Source organism: Eriocheir sinensis, chromosome 7, assembly GCF_024679095.1.
Source record: "Eriocheir sinensis breed Jianghai 21 chromosome 7, ASM2467909v1, whole genome shotgun sequence".
In the NCBI taxonomy this organism is placed as follows: domain Eukaryota; kingdom Metazoa; phylum Arthropoda; class Malacostraca; order Decapoda; family Varunidae; genus Eriocheir; species Eriocheir sinensis.
Genome location: NC_066515.1, coordinates 14,656,401 through 14,678,324, shown reverse-complemented (window position 1 = coordinate 14,678,324; position 21,924 = coordinate 14,656,401). Strand labels below are relative to the sequence as shown.

General features: G+C 40.6%; 1 protein-coding gene across 1 annotated transcript in view; it reads right to left on the bottom strand.

Annotated features, from left to right (window-relative positions):
• The window catches only part of LOC126992795 (glutamate receptor ionotropic, delta-2-like), a 66,231-nt gene extending 47,817 nt beyond the window's left edge, over nt 1-18,414 (bottom strand). The window contains exons 1-3 of the mRNA XM_050851625.1: nt 18,253-18,414; nt 5,984-6,122; nt 4,474-4,576 (exon numbers count right to left, since the gene is read on the bottom strand). Coding sequence (XP_050707582.1) covers nt 4,474-4,576; nt 5,984-6,122; nt 18,253-18,356 — 346 coding nt within the window. The 5' untranslated portion in view covers nt 18,357-18,414. The remainder of the gene's footprint in view (nt 1-4,473; nt 4,577-5,983; nt 6,123-18,252) is intronic.
• Nucleotides 18,415-21,924: the final 3,510 nt, after the last annotated feature.

Genomic DNA, 21,924 nt, shown 5'->3' with positions numbered 1-21,924 from the left:
AATAAAGCATAAGCTACGACGTTTTCAAATTTTCGCGCTTCTAACACCTAGCATCGTACTCATTTATCTGAACAATGATAACGCTCATGAACACTAGGTACTGGTACCGAATCAATAGTGCAAAACAATAATGAATAATGAGTGAAAAGAAGCTACTGGAAAGTAAAAATAAAAAGAGTATAACAAAAACGGAGGTAACTCTCTCTCCCCCTCCCTCCCTCCTTTACTCCCTCCCTCTGTCTCTCGTCACAGGCTTGGCGGAAGAATGGAGACATCTCCACTCGGCAAACAAATGTCGTACACACGCATCATGTATGTAGCTACCTCGCTGTTGATTTTATTATTCAGGAAAAATCAGCGCAAAATAGACAGCAATGATGATAAGAGATACGTACAAGCGTGTCTGAGAGAGAGAGAGAGAGAGAGAGAGAGAGAGAGAGAGAGAGAGAGAGAGAGAGAGAGAGAGAGAGAGAGAGAGAGAGAGAGAGAATCTGCCACTTGAGTAAGACACACTTACACACGGACACATTCATGGTGGAGAGCCTTTGAATTACTTTATTTATTTTTATTTATTAGTAAGTTTCTGATACGTCAAGGGGGTAGAAATAGGTTGACCGGAAACAATTTTATCCATTGCTGGGCGCGGCGGGGACAGCAAGAGCTTTTATACGGAGATAAGAATCACAAATATTACACTACAGACATTGCAAATACCCTTAGAAAAACGATTCGTTACATCGTGATAATAAATAAATACCCAAATAACCAGGGCAGGAAAGACGGAGAATAAGACACAATCAATCAGTCAACTTGCATTTCTATTTCTATATCCTCGTTTTGGCATTCAAGAAAAAAAAATCATCCCATCAAAATCGTACCAATAATTTGTCTAGTTAACTAATCATATATCTTCATTTCTTTTTTCCATTATGGGGAGAAAAAAAGCGGAAAGATAACCAGCTCTGAAACCGTAGAGTAGCTACTTAGTTTTCATTATGTTTTCACTATTAGGCTACTTCCTCGACAACAAAGAGACAGTCATTTAGAAGGTTTGAGGAAGCGGGGGGGAGAGAATGGCCAGTATTTCGTCTATTCTTTCTTTTCTTCGCCCCTCTCCGTCACTTGACTGTTCCTACTTCTTTTCCAGTATTTCTATATCCTCGATGGTAAAACAGAGGCAGTTAGAATGTTCATAAGGAAGGGGAAAAAGTCAGTGGGGCGTAGTGTGGGGACGGGCTGGAGGCCTGAGGCAAGCTGACGTGAGTGACGTCTGACAGACTCACCACCCAGCAGAGTTACCGTCACTCACTCAAGGACGTATGTTTTTTTCTTTATCAGCTATAAGAATTGTCTGGCCAAAGTAAAAGAAATAAGCAAATGATATAATGTACGAAAAACAGTTATCACCTCATGGTAATGCCAAAATAAGTATTGTATGTACCATAATTCATCATTCAAAACGAGCATGTGTAGCCGCCGCCGCCGCCGGCCCTGGGCATAGATCCAAGAAGCGTTAACGATCTCGCTAACTGAGATACCGATGTATACATTCGTTAATGGCATCCAAGAAGCTAAACTATGACGTCACAGCGTGGTTAACTTAACGAGAGCCCCAGCTCCTTCGTAAACGTAACGAAGTTCATCATGATAAACTTATTTATGATTTTTTTAGCATTAGATATAGGTTTTAGAGTACACAGAGCAAATTTAATTATAAAAGGATGAGTTGTACACACTGCACACGACTAATATATCAACAAAAGCGCTGCCTCGCTGCTGCTTACCTCCACCCCGGCCCGTGCCCCGGGCCTAGATCCAAGAAGCGTTACCGATCTCGCTAACTGAGATACCGATGTAAACATTCGTTAATGGCATCCAAGAAGCCAAACTATGACGTCACAGCGTGGTTAACTTAACGAGAGCCCCAGCTCCTGCGTAAACGTAACGAAGTTCATTATGATAAACTTATTTATGATTATTTAGCATTAGATATAGGTTTTAGAGTACACAGAGCAAATTTAATTATAAAAGGATGATCTGTACACACTGCACACGACTATAATATCAACACAAGCGCAGCCTCGCTGCTGCTTACCTCCACCCCGGCCCGTGCCCCGGCCCCCTCCCCGGTAAAGAGTGTCACTGTCACATGAAAATCTGGCATCTCTAAGTACCATTGCCAGATAGTCGTACTCAGAGCATCGTATTTACCGGTTTCTGACCCTTAACTATTGCCCAGAAGCACTAATAATCAATCATTATGACTATAACATTATATGAATCCAGTTATCGGGGCCCAGGAGAGAGTTTTTGTGTCGGAAATCGGCAACCATAAGAGGCTGAGGACGACTTGCTGCCAGCTATAGGCTGCTTCTTCTCCCGTTATACCCCGTAGTCATGTTTCCCCATGATGACTGCCTCTCTCTTCTCCACCTCCTCAACCATTGTCAGCAGCTCAGACTCACTGAACCTCGGCCGCCGCATTTTCCTGAGTGGTTCAACCTTTTTCTGGGTAAAAGTACTTTCCTGCCGTGTGTAAGGTGAGAGAGCAAAGTATTTACCGGTTTCTAACGCCTAAGTTGCCTAACTATTGCCAAGAAACATCAGGATCTAACTTTTTTAACGATAACTATAAATGAGTTTCGTTATTGCAGCCCAAAAGACCGTTTTGATCTTCTGGCGGTTGAGTACGACAATCTGACAGCGTTGGCCGCCACAGCTGAGGAATGCAGCCGTATGATTGGCTGAAATTTTTTCAAAGACTTGCTGTGATTGGGTGTCGAGTCTGATGACATCATCGTGGCGCTTACCCAATCAGTTGGCTTTCTGCAGTAGCGAAGCCCGAGCGATATCGTTAAGTCTCCTCTTTGGATCTGAATTTAGCGATGTCGTCCGGGCCAACGCTCGGTAACGATACCGATGTCGGTAAGCAGCCTTCTCTTTGGATCCGGGCCCTAGAGACTCGCGCCCGTTGACACACGCCGACACGTACACACGAACGCACCTCCCCATGTATTACTAGGGTTGGGATGGCATGTTCCTCCCTTCTCTATTGCTGTTTACTTGCAACAATAAACTATCAATCAATCATCAATCACAAGCTTGTGTCGAACGGCCGCCCGTTGACAACACACACGCTAGAACTAATGCCATCTAGAGGGCCTTGCTAGAACGCACCTAGAATGCACGCTACCAATGGCGGATATAGCCTATAGACTTCCTTCATTATGGTTACCACAGCCAGTTTGTTTGTTGGTCTGTTTAGTGTATCAGCTAAAGCTTTATTAGCAAAAAAATTCAAAACATGCAATATACAAGACAGGTATATATATATATATATATATATATATATATATATATATATATATATATATATATATATATATATATATATATATATATATATATATATATATATATATACTTGTAACAGTAATAGTATCGTGGTATCGTATAGGTTATTGTACATCTGACAGTCGGCAGCCGTTTCCACTCGTTCCATAATGTATCGACTGTGTTTCAAAATGACGGCGTCGGTTTCTCGAAATATTCGTGTGTAGCAAAATAACGAGGATTCATATGGGTATTTTACTCCGTTTAGCTGTAGGACTGTTTTTCTTTTACACTTGATAATAAAAAAAAAGTGTATCGTTTTGATAGAAGTGCCTGAGGGGTGGCCAGATGTGGCCACCCTCGGAGCTTGTAGGGTTAATGGAAAAGAGAAAGTGTTCCACAGAATGTTAGTTATTGGAAAAATTGCGAATGTTGCAAATTTTGATGAAGAAAAAAATAGAAAGTTATCAAGACACTTTTTAGGTCGATAAGCGAGAGTAGAGTCCGATCTATGGACTTTTGTGGTTCCTTCCCCCAGACGTAGTCTTTAGGCACAATGAAAGTTTGTCAGTATGAATTTAGCTGAAAGTTTGAGGCAATGGTGTGCGTGCCGTGTGGATATTGTATGGTGTGGAAAGTTAGAGAATGTGTCTTTAGAGAGCATGCTGAACTATTCTCTAGTGTTGATTAGACAATAGGGAAACGGTAAAGCGAGGCCATGACCCTGCCCTCTAAGGCTGATCAAATCTGACCTGATAGCATTAAGTACTGAATTCATTATACGCTTTCTCCAGTATATGACAAGATTATTTATTGAGCTGACCTCTTATATAGCCTGGCCTGTGATTATTACCTTCAATATAACCCTGTTACTATTGTTAGCTAATCTGACCTACCCTGATAAAGGTTACTTTTGAACACTTGCTCGTGTCTTAAAATGTCACCATGGTTGACATAAGGTAACCTGACCAAATTTTGACGTGATATTACTTAATTTATAAACCCGCGTGCGACGACTATTCATGCTTCATCTCATTCATCCTCAGCCAGTGACAGTGACCGGCTTTGATCTAATTGTGACCATGCTTATTAGCATGCCTTACAATGCAAGGCCCTATGATACTTTAAACTGGACGTGACCTTCAAGGGGTGTGACCAAAGCGAGGTATTGAGGCAGCGGGCCGGGCTTCAGCATAATGAAGACGATAGGCTCGTTGACGTAGATCCGCGAGTACTCCACAACCTTGATAAATAAAGATTAATAAAAGCTCTTAGTGCATTTTACTTACGAGATTTCTGAAAAGAGGCAAACACTATTAATTATCAATATTATTATCAGAAAAAAATAGTAATGTAAAAATGTATTAATTGGTTTGTATGTTTGTGGTAACGCCCAAACAACTCGAGGAAGCTGATTTAGTAAGAGAAGAGATGTGAAGTTTCCAGTTGAGATTTTGTGCTAAGGATAGACCGAGGATGTTAAGTGTATAAGAATGTGACAACTGAGTGTTGTCGAAGAATAGGGGATAGGTGTTTGGAAGATTGTGTCGAGTTGATAGATTGAGAAAATGGGTTTTTGAGGCATTGAAGGACACAAGGTTCGCTTTACCCCAATCGGAAATGATAGCAAAGTCTGAGGTTAAGCGTTCTGCAGCCTCCAGTCTGCAGTCGTGTACTTCCTGTTGGGATGACCTTCTATTGAAAGAAGTTGAATAATGCAGAGTGGAGTCGTCGGCGTATGAGTGGACAGGACAGTTTGTTATGGAAAGAAGATCATTGATGAATAACAGGAAGAGAATGAGTGATAGGACAGAGCCCTGTGGAACACCACTGTTGATAGCTTTAGGGGAAGAACAGTGACCGTCTACCTCAGCAGAGATAGAACGGCCAGAAAGGAAACTGGAGATAAAAGAATAGAGAGAAGGATAGAATCCGTATGAGGGCAACATAGAAAGCAAAGAGTTGTGCCAGACTCTATCGAAAGCTTTCGATATGTCTAGCGCAACTGAGAAAGTTTCACCGAAACGGCTAAGAGGGGACCAAGAGTCAATTAAGAGAGCAAGAAGATCGCCAGTAGAACGGCCCTTGCGGAACCCATACTGGCGATCAGGTAGAAGATAAGATGTGGAAAGGTGCTTTTGAATCTTTCGGTTAATAATTGATTCAAATGCTTTTGATAGGCAGACGAAAGTAAAGCTACAGGGCGGTAGTTTGAGGGATTGGAAAGGTCACCCTTCTTAGGCACAGGCTGTATGAAGGCATACTTCTTGCAGGAAGGAAAGGTAGATGTTGATAGGCAGAGGCGAAAGAGTTTGACCGGGTAGGGTGTCAGCACGAAAGCACGGATTTTATATATATATATATATATATATATATATATATATATATATATATATATATATATATATATATATATATATATATATATATATATGTATGTATGTTTGTATGTATATATATATATATATATATATATATATATATATATATATATATATATATGTATGTATGTGTGTATGTATGTATGTATGTATATATATATATATATATATATATATATATATATATTCTCATAAAAAAAATATATAATAAATCATTAAATATTAATTATGTTGGTTGTACAGATCATCTTTGTGTATCTCTTGCGTACCTGGTATCGACCTCGCATCCATGACAACAGGAGAGAGAAGTCAGCCTTGTGATGCTGCAATGTACCCACTACTCCAGTCCAATTGCCGCTCGGCGTAGAGGTCCCCCATTGGTTGTCCCAAGGCACCCGCATCTCATACCTACCGATTGGGAATATGGGCCTACATGTTCCTACAGAAAATAAAATGGAGGAAGGTGAGGAGAAGAGAAGAGACGAAGGAGCAGAAGTGGGAGGAGGATGACGAGGACGAGGAGGAGAACGAGGATGATGATGATGATGATGAGGAGGAGGAGGAGGATAAGAAAAGCGATTAGGAGAAGGAGGGGGAAGGAAGAGGATGAGTTAAAAGAGAAAGAGGAGGAGGGGGAAGAGCAGGAGGAGATCGGAAGGAAGGAGAAGGAGGAGGGGGAAGGAAGAGGAGGATGAGGAGGACTTGGAGGAGGAGGAGCAGGAGTTGGAGAGGATAAGGAGGAGGCGGAGAAGTAGGAGGAAAAAAAAATAGGAGACAGAAGGGGAAGAGGAGGAAGAAGAAAAGAAAGAGGAGAAGGTATAAACCAATCAACAAGGATGTACGCTAGGGGGTGCGTCGCCTCCCCCACACTACAACGCCATTTTTTTTTATTATTATTTTTTTTTTTTACGTCTTGGCCTATTGAGCCGGTAGGCTTCTTCCCGCTGGATCCTGATGGTCAGTCCAAGGCTTCTTCCCAGTGGGTCCTGATGGTCGGCCCAGCCCGTTCTGGCGCAGGCGAGTGTTTATAGTGGCGCCATCTTGTACTGGCTCATGCTGCCCTCCCGGAGCTCATCTTTAATCCTAGAATCTAGAGTCCGGGTTGATAGGTGGTCTTCTGGACAGCATGTGGGTAGTTTTAAGCCACCCGGCGGCGGCTGAAAAATCCCAGCTTGGCGGCACCAGGCGGGGATTGAAGTCGCGTCCTAATGAACGCGGGGCCGTCTTGCAATCTGTTCAGCCACCGCCTACCAGGGTTCCTTCCGGACAGGACTACATGCAAGCCTCTTTCTAATCCCGAGTACCTACTCGCAAAATCTTTCGTCTTGCTCGTCACGAACTCTGTGAGCGATCCCCCTGGCCCCTTCCACTCTGGATTGTCTCTTACAAAAACAACTTGGTGAGCAGAGTCGGCTTCTGGGTATAGTGCCACATGCCCGTATAGCCAGACTTCGTGTTATCAAATTATGTAGGTAATTTATGTCGAATCAGTCTCAGGGAGTAGTCGCCGGGTTGACACAAAGTCATTTCACCGATATCAAATGATCCCATGAAGAAGAAGAAGAAGAAGAAGAAGAAGAAGAAGAAGAAGAAAAAGAAGTGGAACAAAAAGAAAAAGAAGAAGAAAAGAAAAGAAAAAGATAAATAAAAAGAAAAAAGAAAAGAAATAGAAGAAGAGGCAGAAAGAAAAGAAGTGAAGGAGATGGAGGAAGAAGAAGTAGAAGCAGAATAAGTACATGAAAAAGAAGAATCAGAGGTAGAATAGAAAGCAGGATAATAATAATAATAATTAAAAAAAGAGGAAGAACACAAGAAGAAAAACAGAATGAGGCAGAAGTATATGAAAAAGAAGATGAAATAGAAGATGAAGAAGAAAAAAGAGAAGAAGAAAGCAGAAGAAAATGAAAAAGGAGAAGACTAAAGAAGAAAAGAAAAAGAAAATGAATAAGGAGAAAGAAAAGAAAATGGAGAAAAAGAAGAAGAAGAAGAAACAGAAAAAAATGAAAAGGAAGAAGAGGAAAAGCAAGAAGAAAGAGAAGAAAAGAAGAAAGCAGAAGAAAAAGAACGAGCATAATAATAATAATAATAATAATAATAATAATAATAAGAAGAAGAAGAAGAAGAAGAAGACGAAGAAGAAGAAGAAAAAGGAGAAGAAGAAGAAGAAGAAGACGAAGAAGAAGAAGAAAAAGGAGAAGAAGAAAGAAGAAGAAGAAGAAGAAAAAGAAGAAGGAGAAGAAGAAGAAAAGGAAGAAAAGAAGAACAAGAAGAAGCAGAAGAGGTGAAGGATTAGAAGGAGGAAGAAGAGGTAGAAACAAAACTAGCACATAAACAAGAAGCAGTAGAGGAATAAGAAATAGGCGGAGAATAATAATGATATGAAGAAGAAGAAGAAGAAGAAGAAGAAGAAGAAGAAGAAGAAGAAGAAGAAGAAAGGAAGCAGTTGAAAAATTAAAAAGAAATATAACTAAGAAAAAGGAAGTGATAATTAAGAAGAAACAGAGGAAGAAGCAAAAGTAGCAGCAGAAGAAGAGGAAGAAGCAGTAGAAGGAAAAGATAATAATAATAGAAATAATAATAGTAATAATAATAATAATAATAATAATAATAATAATAATAATAATAATAATAATGATAATAATAATAATAATAATAATAATAATAATAATAAAAATAATAATAATAATAATAATAATAATAATAATAATAAAAATAATAATAAGAGCAGCAACAGAAGAAGAAGAAGAAGAAGAAGAAGCAGCAGAAGGAAAAGAAAAAGAAGAGGAAGAAGTAGATGAAGAAGATGAGTAATAACAATAATAATAATAATGATAATAACAATAATAATAATAATAATAATAATAATAATAATAATAATAATAATATAAATAATATAAATAATAATAGTAATAATAATAATAATAATAATAATAATAATAATAAAAAAAATAATAATAATAATAATAATAATAATAATAATAATAATAATAATAATAATAATAATAATAATAATAATAATAAGGAAAAGAGAAGACGAATAATAATAATAATAATAATAATAATAATAATAATAATTATAGTAAAAAGAAGAACAAAAAAGAACAAATATGAGAAGAAGACGAAGAAGAAGACGAGGCCGAAAAAGCACTTGAAGAAGAAAAAGACAAGGGAGAAGACGAAGAAAAAAAAAAGGGGGCTCTCACACATTCCCAGTCCCGGTCCCGATCACTCCCGATAAGCCGGTCGCCGGTCGACCGGCTGTAAGATTGGAGATGGTCGGCGGCAGACCGCCGGTGCACCGCCGGTCGACCCTGATGACCGTAGACGTAGCCGACCACCGCCGGTCGACCGGCGGTGTCGAAAAATATCGCCGGTTGAGCGGCGGTGGACCGGCGGTCAACCACCGACAACCGACGGCAGACCGGCGGTAGACCGCGAGTGAACACCTGTGTCTGACCTGGGGATTAGCAAAGGAGGAAGGAGGAAAAAGAGGAGGAACAAGTAGGAGCGAGGGATGTAGAGAGAGAGGGAGAGATGGAGGAGAGTGAGGAAGGAAGGGAGAGAGGATTGAAAGAAGGAAGAGGAATGGGTGAAAGAGAGAAAAGAGAGAGAGAGAGAGAGAGAGAGAGAGAGAGAGAGAGAGAGAGAGAGAGAGAGAGAGAGAGAGAGAGAGAGAGAGAGAGAGAGAGAGAGAGTTTTATGCATACAAATGAATTTAGGTATGAAGCTGTTTATGAAAATGCAAAAAAGACCGGGAAACAAGGAAGATGAAAATTGCCAACATACCTGGAGCTCAGAATCCCAAAAATGTTTTCAACAGTCCTTCGTGCCAGTCATGAATTCCTTATTTCAAGAAATAGCCCGTGGAAAATTCCGTGGAAGTCCCCGCCATTTTTATTTAGAGAGCGGGAAATAAGTCCTTAGAAGGTCGGAAATTTCTACTTACCTACCCAGGTCCAGGCCAGGCGGGAGAAGGGAGCTTATTCAAATACTTATCGTTTATTGCTGCCAATGCTGAATATTCGTGGGATGCATGACCCACTATTACTTAGTGCACGGTGTTAGGTTGTTAATAAATAATAACCCATAGCCGTTAGGGGGCTAGTTTAAGTGTTACACAGAACAAGAGATGTCAACTGTGACGAGTGCTGGCATCTTGACTGCGGGCCGCGGCGGGTCGCCCCTTGACCCGCGCCCTCTTCTCCAAATGAGCTCGTGCTGACCGGACGCGCCTCCTCCCTCTCCCGCACCATGTGTTTTACATCGTGGTGGTCTTCCTACCATCTACAGGCATCCACAAGTCAGGCGACTGTGTGCTTCAGATCAGGGAAGCCCTTGGGAGGTTACGAGAGGTGTGTTTGCTGCGTGGAGCACCTTGGAAGGTTACGAGAAGCGGCTGGAGGACTCCAACGTGCGCGGACGGACCACGTGGCAGCAGGGTGCGGCTTCTGGCGCGCCCATCTACGCAGCTAAGTACAGTTCGTGCCTAGGATAGTTTAAGCCAGTTAGTTAGGTAGCTGTGTGCCTGGAATTAATTAATTATTCCTTATTTTCCAGCGAGTTTTCCTTGTTGCTTTAAATAAACTTAAGAGCAGGTTCAACTGGTCTTTGCTTACCCTATGTAGTGTGATTGGTCTAATGGCAATGTGTTTGCCATCTATAGCACCAAGGCAGTGATGAGATTGCCACCTGTTTGAGTAATGACTGGCTTTTGTTTCCCATCCTTCAGGTGTTGTGGGGCACTGATGCACTTCTTGAAACTCCTCGATGATTGCTTCACATGTCTCTGGGATTATCTTGCAGATGGTATTGTTTGCAACTCTGAAGGAGTACTGGAGACTAAGGTAGCTCTCACCTGTAGCAAGGAACCTCAGGGTGATGGCGAGCCGAATAGCGGGTGAGATAGATTTCCGCCAAAAGGTGTCCTTCTTGACGATGCGTGGTTCCACTATGTTCAGGATCTCCTGGAACATGTCTCTGTCCATCCGTATTAGCTTTTTGAAGCCTGCTGGGTCCTCAGCCTCTAGTTTTTTTTCATGAGAGTAACGAACATACCCTGAGTAACTCTCCTCTGCATCCATGCCCTCACCCACGATGCCCTTCGTTTCTTCTTCTGAATTATTTTAACCGTCTATTTTCCATTAGATATACAAGCGTCAACAAACTTTGGTCACTGTCCACGTCCAATTTCAGGAGTTCAATTTCACGTTCACGAGAACTGAGGAAAGCCATGGCGATGTCAAACTCAGGAATGATCAAAAACACCTGGGCGGGCGTTTATATACCCTTCCAACTGCTTGTGGCAACGAAAGTGTTTGCTCGTCGATGTGCCGCAGGTCTACCGCCGGCTGACCTGCTGCAGTCACCGGTCGGAGAAATCGAAAATCGTATATGGTCGCCGGCTTTTTTTTTTTTTTTTTTTTTTTACGTCGTTGCCTGTTGCGCCGGTAGGCATCTTCCTTGTGGGGCCTGGTGGTCGGCCCAAGGCTTCTTCCAGGTGGGGCCTGATGGTCGGCCCAGCCCGTTCTGGCGCAGGCGAGTGTTTATAGTGGCGCCATCTTGCATTGGCTCATGCTGCCCCCCGGAACTCGTTCTTGATTCGCTTGGACGGCTTCCTCTAGAGTCCGGGTTGATGGGTGGTCTTCAGGACAGCATGTGGGTAGTTTTAAGCCACTCGGCGGTGACTGAAAAATCCGAGTGGTAGCGTGGGGATTCGAACCCGCGTCGTCCATCACGCGGCGAATGTGGGCCCAGTACGCTACCAGTTCGGCCACCGCTTACCGGCGGTAAGCCGCCGGTCCCAGGATTATTGCCTCTTTTGCCGGCGGTCAGGCCCCGATCGGCTTATCGTGAGTCATCGGGGACGATCGGGACCGGGACCGGGAATGTGTGAGAGCCCTTAAGAGTAAGAATATAATGAGGAAGAAGAAAAAAAAGAATGAAAAGAAGAAGAAGAAGAAGAAGAAGAAGAGGAGAAGGAGGAAAAGAAGCAAAAGATGCAGATGAAATAGAAGCAGCAGAGGAAGAAGAAAAAGTTGGAGAATAATAATAACTATAAGAAGAAGAGGCAGAAGAAGAAGAAGAAGAAAAAAAAATAATAATAAGGAAAAGACGATGAAAAAAGAAGAAAGAAGTTAATGATGAAGAATAAGCGGAGGAGGAAGAAGAGAAGAAGTAGAAGAAAAAGAAAAAGAGAAGAGGAAGAAGATGGCGAAAAAGAGAAATAATAAAAGGAAAAGAAGAAGAAGAAGAAGAAGAAGAAGAAGGAGAAGAAGAAGAAGTTAAAGAATTACAAGAAGAAAAAACAGAAGATGAAGCAGAAGAAGGAGAATTAGAAGAAGAAGAAGCAGACGAGAAAGCAAACTAAACAGAAGAATATGACGATGAAGGAAAGAAGCATAAATAGAAAAACCTGAAAAGAAGAAGAAGAAAAAGAGGTAAAAAACGAGAAAGGCAAAAAAAAGAAGATGAGGTAGAAGATGAAGAAAGAAAAGAATAAAAAGATGCAGCTGAAAGAAGAAGAAAAAGAAGAAAAAGAAGAAAAGAGGATGGAGAAGAACAAGAACAAGAAGAGGAAAAAGAAAAAGAAGAAGAAGAAGAAGAAGGAGGAGGAGGAAAAGTACACGAAGAAAAAAAAGCAGAGGAAGAAGAATTAGAAGAAGGAGAAGCCGAACAAAAAGAAGAAGAAGAAGAAGGAGAAGAAGAAGAAGAAAATGGAAACGAAGAAGAAGAGGAAGAAGAAGATAAATCAAAACTATAATTATGAATATTAAACCTAATAACAGAATGCAAATAACACAAAAATACAGTCTCAAACCAACCTGTCCTGCTCCAGCACCACCAGAAAAAGGCGTGGAACATCCTGGCCTAAGATTGACAAGTAAGTACAAGGATATCATTACAGCAGACTCAAGCCCATCTTGAACTGTATTACTGAACCGCTGTTATTTAATTAAGTATTGATCGTTGTAAGTGGTGAATGATTGTTGGGTGCGAGTGAGAGGGTTAAGTGTGATTGAAATTTAATATATATATATATATATATATATATATATATATATATATATATATATATATATATATATATATATATATATATATATATATATATATATATATATATATATATATATATATATATATATATATATATATATATATATATATATATATATATATATATATATATATATATATATATATATATATATATATATATATATATATATATATATATATATATATATATATATATATATATATATATATATATATATATATATATATATATATATATATATATATATATATATATATATATATATATATATATATATATATATATATATATATATTTTATATATATATATATATATATATATATATATATATATATATATATATATATATATATATATATATATATATATATATATATATATATATATATATATATATATATATATATATATATATATATATATATATATATATATATATATATATATATATATATATATATATATATATATATATATATATATATATATATATATATATATATATATATATATATATATATATATGTGGGTGTGTGTGTGTGTGTGTGTGTGTGCGTGTGTGTGTGTGTGCTCTTTGTTAGCATTCAGGTCACCAACAAAATCATATATTCCCTCTCATTGTTCTTTTTATATATTTTTTACGTCACGTGGAGAAAGGTAGATGGGTGAATTACGTTACACATTTATCATGGGCTAAAATGTTAGTACAACGGGGTCCAGTTGATTGACGTAACAAATCAGAAGGGGGGTAGAAAAAGAAATAAGAACAATTATATATATATATATATATATATATATATATATATATATATATATATATATATATATATATATATATATTGGCTGGAGGAGGTAGGAAGACACCTACCGAAACGGGCGCAAGCCACTTCTGGTGAGGTATATATGGGAAATGAGGAAGGTGTTGAAGCCCTCCAAAGATCCTTCCCATGTCCTCACTAACCGTTTCCCTATTGTCTCATCAACACCAGAGAGTTTCTTTAAAGATGGATCCTCTCTCTATCCACACCACACTACATTCACACAACATACACACCTTTTCCCAAAATTCAAAATTCAAAATGGTGCACAATAACTGCCTCGGAGTCCCCGCCTGGGGGAAGGGGACCACAAATTCCCCCAGAGAGGACACCCCTTCTCGCTACTGACTTGAGAGGTGTCTTGATAACTCCTCGAACCTCTTTCTTATCAATTTCTGCAACATTTGCCGTCTTCGATCTAATTTTCATTCCGTGGAACATCATCTCTCCTCCTCTAAACCTCACCTTCACTTCCTCACCGAAACACAGGTTTCCGAGGATACTGACAGCAATCTCTACTCTGTTCCCTCCTACTATTTCTATCCTAAACTTCAATCCAAAGCTGGATGTTGCGCCATCTGTCTAAGACTTCATTGTCATTCTATTATTAAATACATCTGTGGTGTTTATCTCTCACCTAACTCTACCAACTATGTGTGTGCCCAGCGCATCACAGATGTGATTGTCTCTGGAATGGAGGCATACATTCCACGTACTTTCTCTACTCCTCATGCTAAACCACTTGTTCTCGTGCTGTCAAAGATAGAGAGGCAGCTCACAACAGGTACCAGAGCCTTCGAGCTCACGCTGCCCATGATCTTTACATTATCGCCGGGAATCGTACCAAATCTATTCTTCGACTTAACAAAACATTTTCATTAATAGAAAATGTCAAAACCTTGCTTTTTCTAATTCTTCCCGGTATTTCTGGCATCTAGCCAAAAACATCTCCAATTTCACTTCTTCATCTTTCCCTCCTCTCCTTAACCCTGACGGCAGTACCGCCGTCTCATCTATCTCTAAGGCTGAACTCTTCTCTCAAACTTTCTGCAAAAACTCCACTCTGGACGATTCTGTGCATATTCCTCCTACTCATCCCCCCTCTGACTCCTTTATGCCTGTTATTAAGATTCTTAAGAACGATATTTTATATGCCCTCTCTGACCTTAACTCTCAGAAGGCTTATGGACCTGATGGAGTGCCTCCTATTCTTCAATTGTTCTTAAAAACTGTGCCTCCGTACTGACACCCTGCCTGATCAAACTCATTCGCTTCTACCTATCAGCATTTACCTTTCCTTCCTGCTGGAAGTACGCCTTCATACAGCCTGTGCCTAGGAAGGGTGACCGCTCCAATCCTTCAAACTACCGCCCTATAGCTTTACTTTCCTGTCTATCTAAAGTTTTTGTATCAATTCTTAACAGGAGGATTCAAAAGCACCTTTCCACTTCTGACGTTCTATCTTATCGCCAGTATGGATCCCGCAAGGCATATTCCTCCTACTCATCCCCCTTCTGACTCCTTTATGCTTGTTATTAAGATTTTTCGGAATGATGTTGTCTATGCCCTCTCTGGCCTCAACTCTCAGAAGGCTTAGGGACCAGATGGAGTGCCTCATATTGTCCTTAACCCGGTAGCAGCGACGGGCCAAATTTGTGGCTTTACCGTGTACCAGCGACGGGGGCCAAATTTTTGCCATGATATAACCTCCCCAAAAAGAGATGATGCATAAACTAATGACAAATGCGTTGATATATATTATGAAATGGTTTGCGTGAGTGATGATTTTTTCTCATTTTTCTCGCTTAGAGGGGCCTTTAAGAAACATGATCCCCGCAGCTACCGGGTTAAAAACTGTGCCTACGTGCTGACACCCTGCCTGGTCAAACTTTCGCCTCTGTCTATCAACATCTACCTTTCCTTCCTGCTGGAAATATGCCTTCATAAAGCCTGTACCTAAGAAGGGTGACCGCTCCAACCCCTCAAACTACCGCCCTATAGCTTTACTTCTCTGCCTATCTAAAGCTTTTTAATCAATCCTTAACCGGAAGATTCGAAAATACATTTTCACTTCTGACCTTCTACCTGATCGCCAGTATGGATTCCGCAAGGGGCGCTCTACTGGTCGTATTCTCTTAGCCGTTTCGGTGAAACTTTCTCAGTTGCGCTAGACATATCGCAAGCTTTCGATAGAGTCTGGCAAAAGTATCTGCCTTGTAAACTGCCCTCTTTCAGATTCTATCCCTTTCTCTGTTCCTTTATCTCCAGTATCCTTTCCGGTCGTTCTATCTCTGTGGTGGTAGACGGTCACTGTTCTTCCCCTAAACCTATCAACAGGGGTGTTCCACAGTGCTCTGTCCTATCACCCACTCTATTCCTGTTATTCATCAATGATCTTCTTTCCATTACAAACAGTCCTATCCACTCATACGCTGACGACTCCACTCTGCATTATTCAACTTGTTTCAAAAGAAGACCCTCTCAACAGGAATTACATGACTCCAGACTGGTGGCTGCAGAACGCTTAAGTCCGCTGCGATTGGCACGGATTTGGCCTTCACTGGTAGCCTGGTAAAGCGTACTCCCAGGTCTTCCTCTGCCTCTGTGGTGGATAGTGGAGTGTTTCCCATGTGGTATTGGTATGCTGGATATCCCTTCCCAAGCTGCAGGACTTTACATTTTCTTCATTTAATTGTATCAGCCACTTATTGTTCCATTCCTGTAGCTTGGTGAGGTCTGCTTGTAGGAAATCCGCAGTCAGGGGTCCTTCAATGCCTCAAAAACCTAATTTCTTCACCTATCAACTCGACACAATTTTCCAAACACCTATCCCCTATTCTTTGATAACACTCATCTGCTACCTTCTTCAACACTAAATATCCTTGTTTTATCCTTAGCTCAAAATCTCAACTGGAAACTCAACTCAACCCTCGAGGTTGGGTGTTCTGTATCGTCTCCGTCAGTTCTTCTCTCCCGCACAGATGCTTTCCATTTATAGGGGTCTTGTCCGCCCTCGTATGGAGTATGCATCTCATGTGTGGGGGGGCTCCACTCACACAGCTCTCCTGGACAGAGTGGAGTCTAAGGCTCTTCGTCTCATCAGCTCTCCTCCTCTTATTGATAGTCCCCAACCTCTTAAATTCGGCCGCCATGTTGCCTCTCTATCTTCTATCGATATTTTCACGCTGACTGCTCTTCTGAACTTGCTAACTGCATGCCTCCCCCACTCCCGCGGCCCCGCTGCACTCGACTTTCCACATCTAGCCCATCCCTATACAGTCCAAACCCCTTATGTAAGAGTTAACCAGCATCTTCACTCCTTCATCCCTTACACTGGTAAACTCTGAAACTGCCTTCCTTCGTCTGTATTTCCTCCTGCCTATGACTTGTCCTCTTTCTAGAAGAGTGTATCAAAACACCTCTCCATCCGAAACTGACCTCTCTTTTGGCTACTCTTGTCTATTTTCTGTTGTGGGAGCGGCGCATAGCGGGCTTTCTCTATATATATATATATATATATATATATATATATATCTATATATATATATATATATATATATATATATATATATATATATATATATATATATATATATATATATATATATATATATATATATATATATATATATATATATATATATATATATATATATATATATATATATATATTACATACATTTTATATATATATATATATATATATATATATATATATATATATATATATATATATATATATATATATATATATATATTTGGGCTCTTTGTTGTAAACTATATATATATATATATATATATATATATATATATATATATATATATATATATATATATATATATATATATATGTTATTTTTTTACGTCTACGCCTATAGCGCCGGGAAGCTTGCTTGAGGTGCCTGGATGGTAGTCGGCCCCAGCCCGTCATGGCGCAGGCAAGTGTTTATAGTGGCGCCATCTTCTCTTGGCTCATGGTTTCCTCCCGGAACTCATTCTTGATCAACTTGGACGGTTTCCTCTAGAGTCCGGGTTGACGGGTGGTCTTCAGGATAGCATGTGGGTAGTTTTAAGCCACTCGGCGGTTACTGAAAAATCCGAGGTGGTAACGTGGATATTCGAACTCGCGTCGTCCATCACGTGGTGAATGTGGGCCCAGCACTCTACCACTCAGCCACCATATATATATATATATATATATATATATATATATATATATATATATATATATATATATATATATATATATATATATATATATATATATATATATATATATATATATATATAATTGGGTTTTTTTTGTTTTTTTTCCTCCCCTTCTGATTTGTTACGTCAGTCAACTGGACTTCGTTGTACTAACATTTTTGCCCATGATTAATGTGTAACGTAATTCACCCAACTACCTTTCTCCACGTGACGTAAAAATATATAAAAAGAACAAAGAGAGGGAATATATGATTTTGGTGGTGACCTGAATGCTACCATAGAACGTGGTCATGTTTTACCTCCAATATTAGAAACAGGTGTCGTAGTGAATTAAGAAGGGGGTAGCAGTAGGAAAAGAAGATGAAGAGAAGGTACAGATTAAGTGTAGGCGCTACTAAAGGTCATGTATACGTAGTAGTCTAGGGAGAGTTTCTGAGGGTTGGTTCTTACGTGAAGTTGAGGGTTCTTGTAAGGGTGGAAAGGATGCGTACGTCGAGCGAGTCTTGCGGCGTTACTGTGGTGGCCACGGCGTCACTATTCCGCCTGAAGTCCATAAAAGGGTACCAGTCTAATGTGACGATGCTGAACTGGTGCCCATTGAAGTTTTTGGGTGGTGCTGTGGGTGGTGAAGTTGGATAACAGTGAATGGAAGTCTGAGGAGGATTGTTGGCTGCAGGATCAATCGTTGTGGTAAGGGATAGTATTTTACGAATCTGTGAGGGTGGAATGGCCGAATTATGGGTTGCTATAAATGTGTTGACTGTGGTGAAGGTTATGATTGACATTGAGAGTGGATAATGAAGATATGTCGTTGTTATTTTTTCAGGAGATTATCTGTTGGTCAGAAAGATTGGTTGGATATTTTTTTCGTGGCTTTTTAACATCCTCAAACAATGGAAGCAGTGTAAGGGATGGAAGTGGTAAATGCTGATAGGTACAAGGTAAAATGAACGGGTGGTGTGGAAATGGTGTGTGATGGTGTGCAACAGCTTAGGGTGGAGTTGCAGTTGAATTGACAGCTATTAAGACATTTTAATGGGTGAATCTCTGAGGGAAATCTGCAAGAGGCAATTGTTATTATTTTTTATGTGCTGTCTTTAGCAACCGGCAGTCATCAGTTGTCAAGTCAACAATTGAGCAGATTTGAACATTTTCGCGTCCTTGTTAAACATCAACGCTATTTTCGACACAGGCTACTCGCAGCCTATGTCAATCTGAAAAATGTTTTTAACTTAAATGACCGAGAGGCACTCTTGGACACTCCACGAATCCATGGGATTCCTGCAAGGATTATGGAGCTCTCTTGAGGGGCCTTGTCGACAGTACCAGACCCTTAGTTGTGCAAGCGATTTGTTTCCATTATAAGTGACTGCCCTGGTTTATGACTTGCTTGGTCCATGCTGCCCCCTAGTGCCCCTCTTCACCGAAACCGATAAACTTAGGGATTATTGATGATATGGACAGCATGTGGGTAATCCCTAAACATTCGGCAATGGTTAAAAATTGTCGGAGTCATGAGGTAGGACTCATTTACAGTAACAGAGAGCTTCCTCTGGCTGGGTTGCAGATGGCGGCTGCTGATCCACCAACAGATGAAACTTCACCATCTCTTGAGGAGGTGAGAAAAGCTGTGAGGGAGTTGATGGGTGGAAAGACATCTGGGATCTGCAATATCAGTACGGAGTTGCTGAAATCTGGGGGTAAAGCCGTGATCTAAGAGCTGCATGCGATGCTGTCTGCCATGTGGAAGTCCGGTACCATTCCTTTTGACCGGAAAATGGGGTTGGTTGGCCATATCTAAAAAGGGAAAGTGGACCGACAAAACTGCAACAATTACCATGGTGTTACATTGCTCATCGTATCGGTCAAAGTGATCGCTCATTTGGTGCTGATGCGAATTCGATCTCATCTGCTAAAGTTTCGGAGACCTGATCCGTCCGAGTTCACGTTCAGCAAGACAACAATTGACCCGATCCGACCACTTAGCGTTCTTGTGGAACGCCGACAAGATTTTCGACAGGGGCTACTCGCACCCCGTGTCGATCTCAAGAATGCTCTTGACTCAGTGAATCGTGAGGCACTCTGGGACATTCTACGGATTCGTGGGATTCCTGCAATGATTATTGACATAATGACTGGCCTTTACTCTGTGAACTGTGGGGGAGGCGTTTCTGGCTTCTTTCCTGTTAAGTCAAGAGTAGGGGAGGAATACCTTCATGCTCAATGAGGAAGCAAAGACTCTGTAACTAGAGGTCTCTTGGGTCAAAACCAAGGTGTAGTCGTTTGGTGGTTTGCTGGATAAGACATTCCAGTCTGTCCATGCATATGATGTCGAGGTCATTAAAAGTTTCACATACATTGGTAGTGTAGGGTATATCAATGATGAGACCCACCAGGAGGCTCTCGACAAAATGGCTTGGCCCACAGTGTTATGGACTCGCTTTTTTTCTTTTTTTTACAGCAGAGGAGTCAGTTCAAGGGCATAAAAAAAGGTAACAAATGTTAAAAAAAAAAGCCCGCTACTCAATGCTCCTAAAAAGAGTTAGAGGAGTGGCCGAAAGATAGGTCAATTTCGGGAGGAGAGGTGTCCTGATACCCTCCTCTTGAAAGAGTTCAAGTCGTAGGCAGGAGGAAATACAGATGAAGGAAGATTGTTCCAGAGTTTACAAGAGTGAGGGATGAAAGAGTGAAGATGCTGGTTAACTCTTGCGTAAGGGATTTGGACAGTAAAGGGATGAGCTTGAGTAGAAAGTCGTGTGTGGCGAGGCCACGGGAGGGGGGGAGGCATGATGATGATGAGATTTTGACTCTGTCCAAAGAGGGAGCTGTGTGAGTGAAACCCCCACGTGGTCATCTCCATACCAGAGCGGACAAGGCCCTATTAAATGGGTCACTAACTGTGCGGGGAGAAGAACTGGCGGAACGGTACAGAACACTTTTGTACCTCGAGGAAGCTGATTTAGTAAGAGAAGAGATGTAAATTATCAGTTGAGATTTTGACTTAAGGATAGACCGAGGATGTTTAGTGTTGAAGAAGGTGATAGCTGAGTGTTGTCAAAGAATAGGGGATAGTTGTTGGGAAGATTGTGTCGAGTGGATAGGTGGAGAAACTGTGTTTTTGAGGCGTTGAAGGACACCAAGTTCTTGCACCAATCGGAAATAATAGTAAGGTCAGAGGCTAAGCGTTCTGCCGCCTCCAGCCTGGAATCATTTAGTTCCTGTTGGGTGGGTCTCCTATTAAAAGATGTTGAGTAATGCAGAGTAGAGTCATCGGCGTAGGATTGGATAGGACAGTTCGTTTTGGAAAGAAGATTGTCAATGAACAATAGAAAGAGTGGGAGATAGGACAGAACCCTGCGGAACACCGCTATTAATAGGTTTAGGGGAAGAACAATGACCGACTACCACAGCAGAAATAGAGCGGTCAGAGAGGAAACTGGAGATAAAAGTACAGAGACAAGGATAAAAGCCGTAGGAGGGTAGTTTGGAGAGCAAAGATTTGTGCCAGACCCTATCAAAGGCTTTTGATAATTATGTCCAGCGCAATAACAAAGGTTTCACCGAAACGGATAAGAGAGGGTGACCAAGAATCAGTTAGGAAGGCAAGATCACCAGTTGAACACCCCTTGCGGGACCCATATTGGCGATCAGATAGAAGGTCAGAAGTGGAAAGGTGCTTTTGAATCTTCCGGTTAAGGATTTATTCAAAAGCTTTAGATAGACAAGAAAGCAAAGCTATAGGACGGTAGTTTGAGGGATTGGAACGGTCACCCTTCTTAGGCACAGGCTGTAAGAAGGCATTTTTCCAGGAGGAAGGAAAGGTAGGTGTTGACAGGCAGAGGCGAAAGAGTTTAACCAGGCAGGGTATCAGCACGGAAGCACAGTTTTTAAGGACAATAAAAGACACTCCATCAGGTCCATAAGCCTTCTGGGGATTGAGGCCAGAGAGGGCATAGAAAACATCATTCTTAAGAATCGTAATAACAGGCATAATATATATATATATATATATATATATATATATATATATATATATATATATATATATATATATATATATATATATATATATATATATAAAGATGGCGCTGGTCAAACACTGGCCATGACCATCAGGCCTCA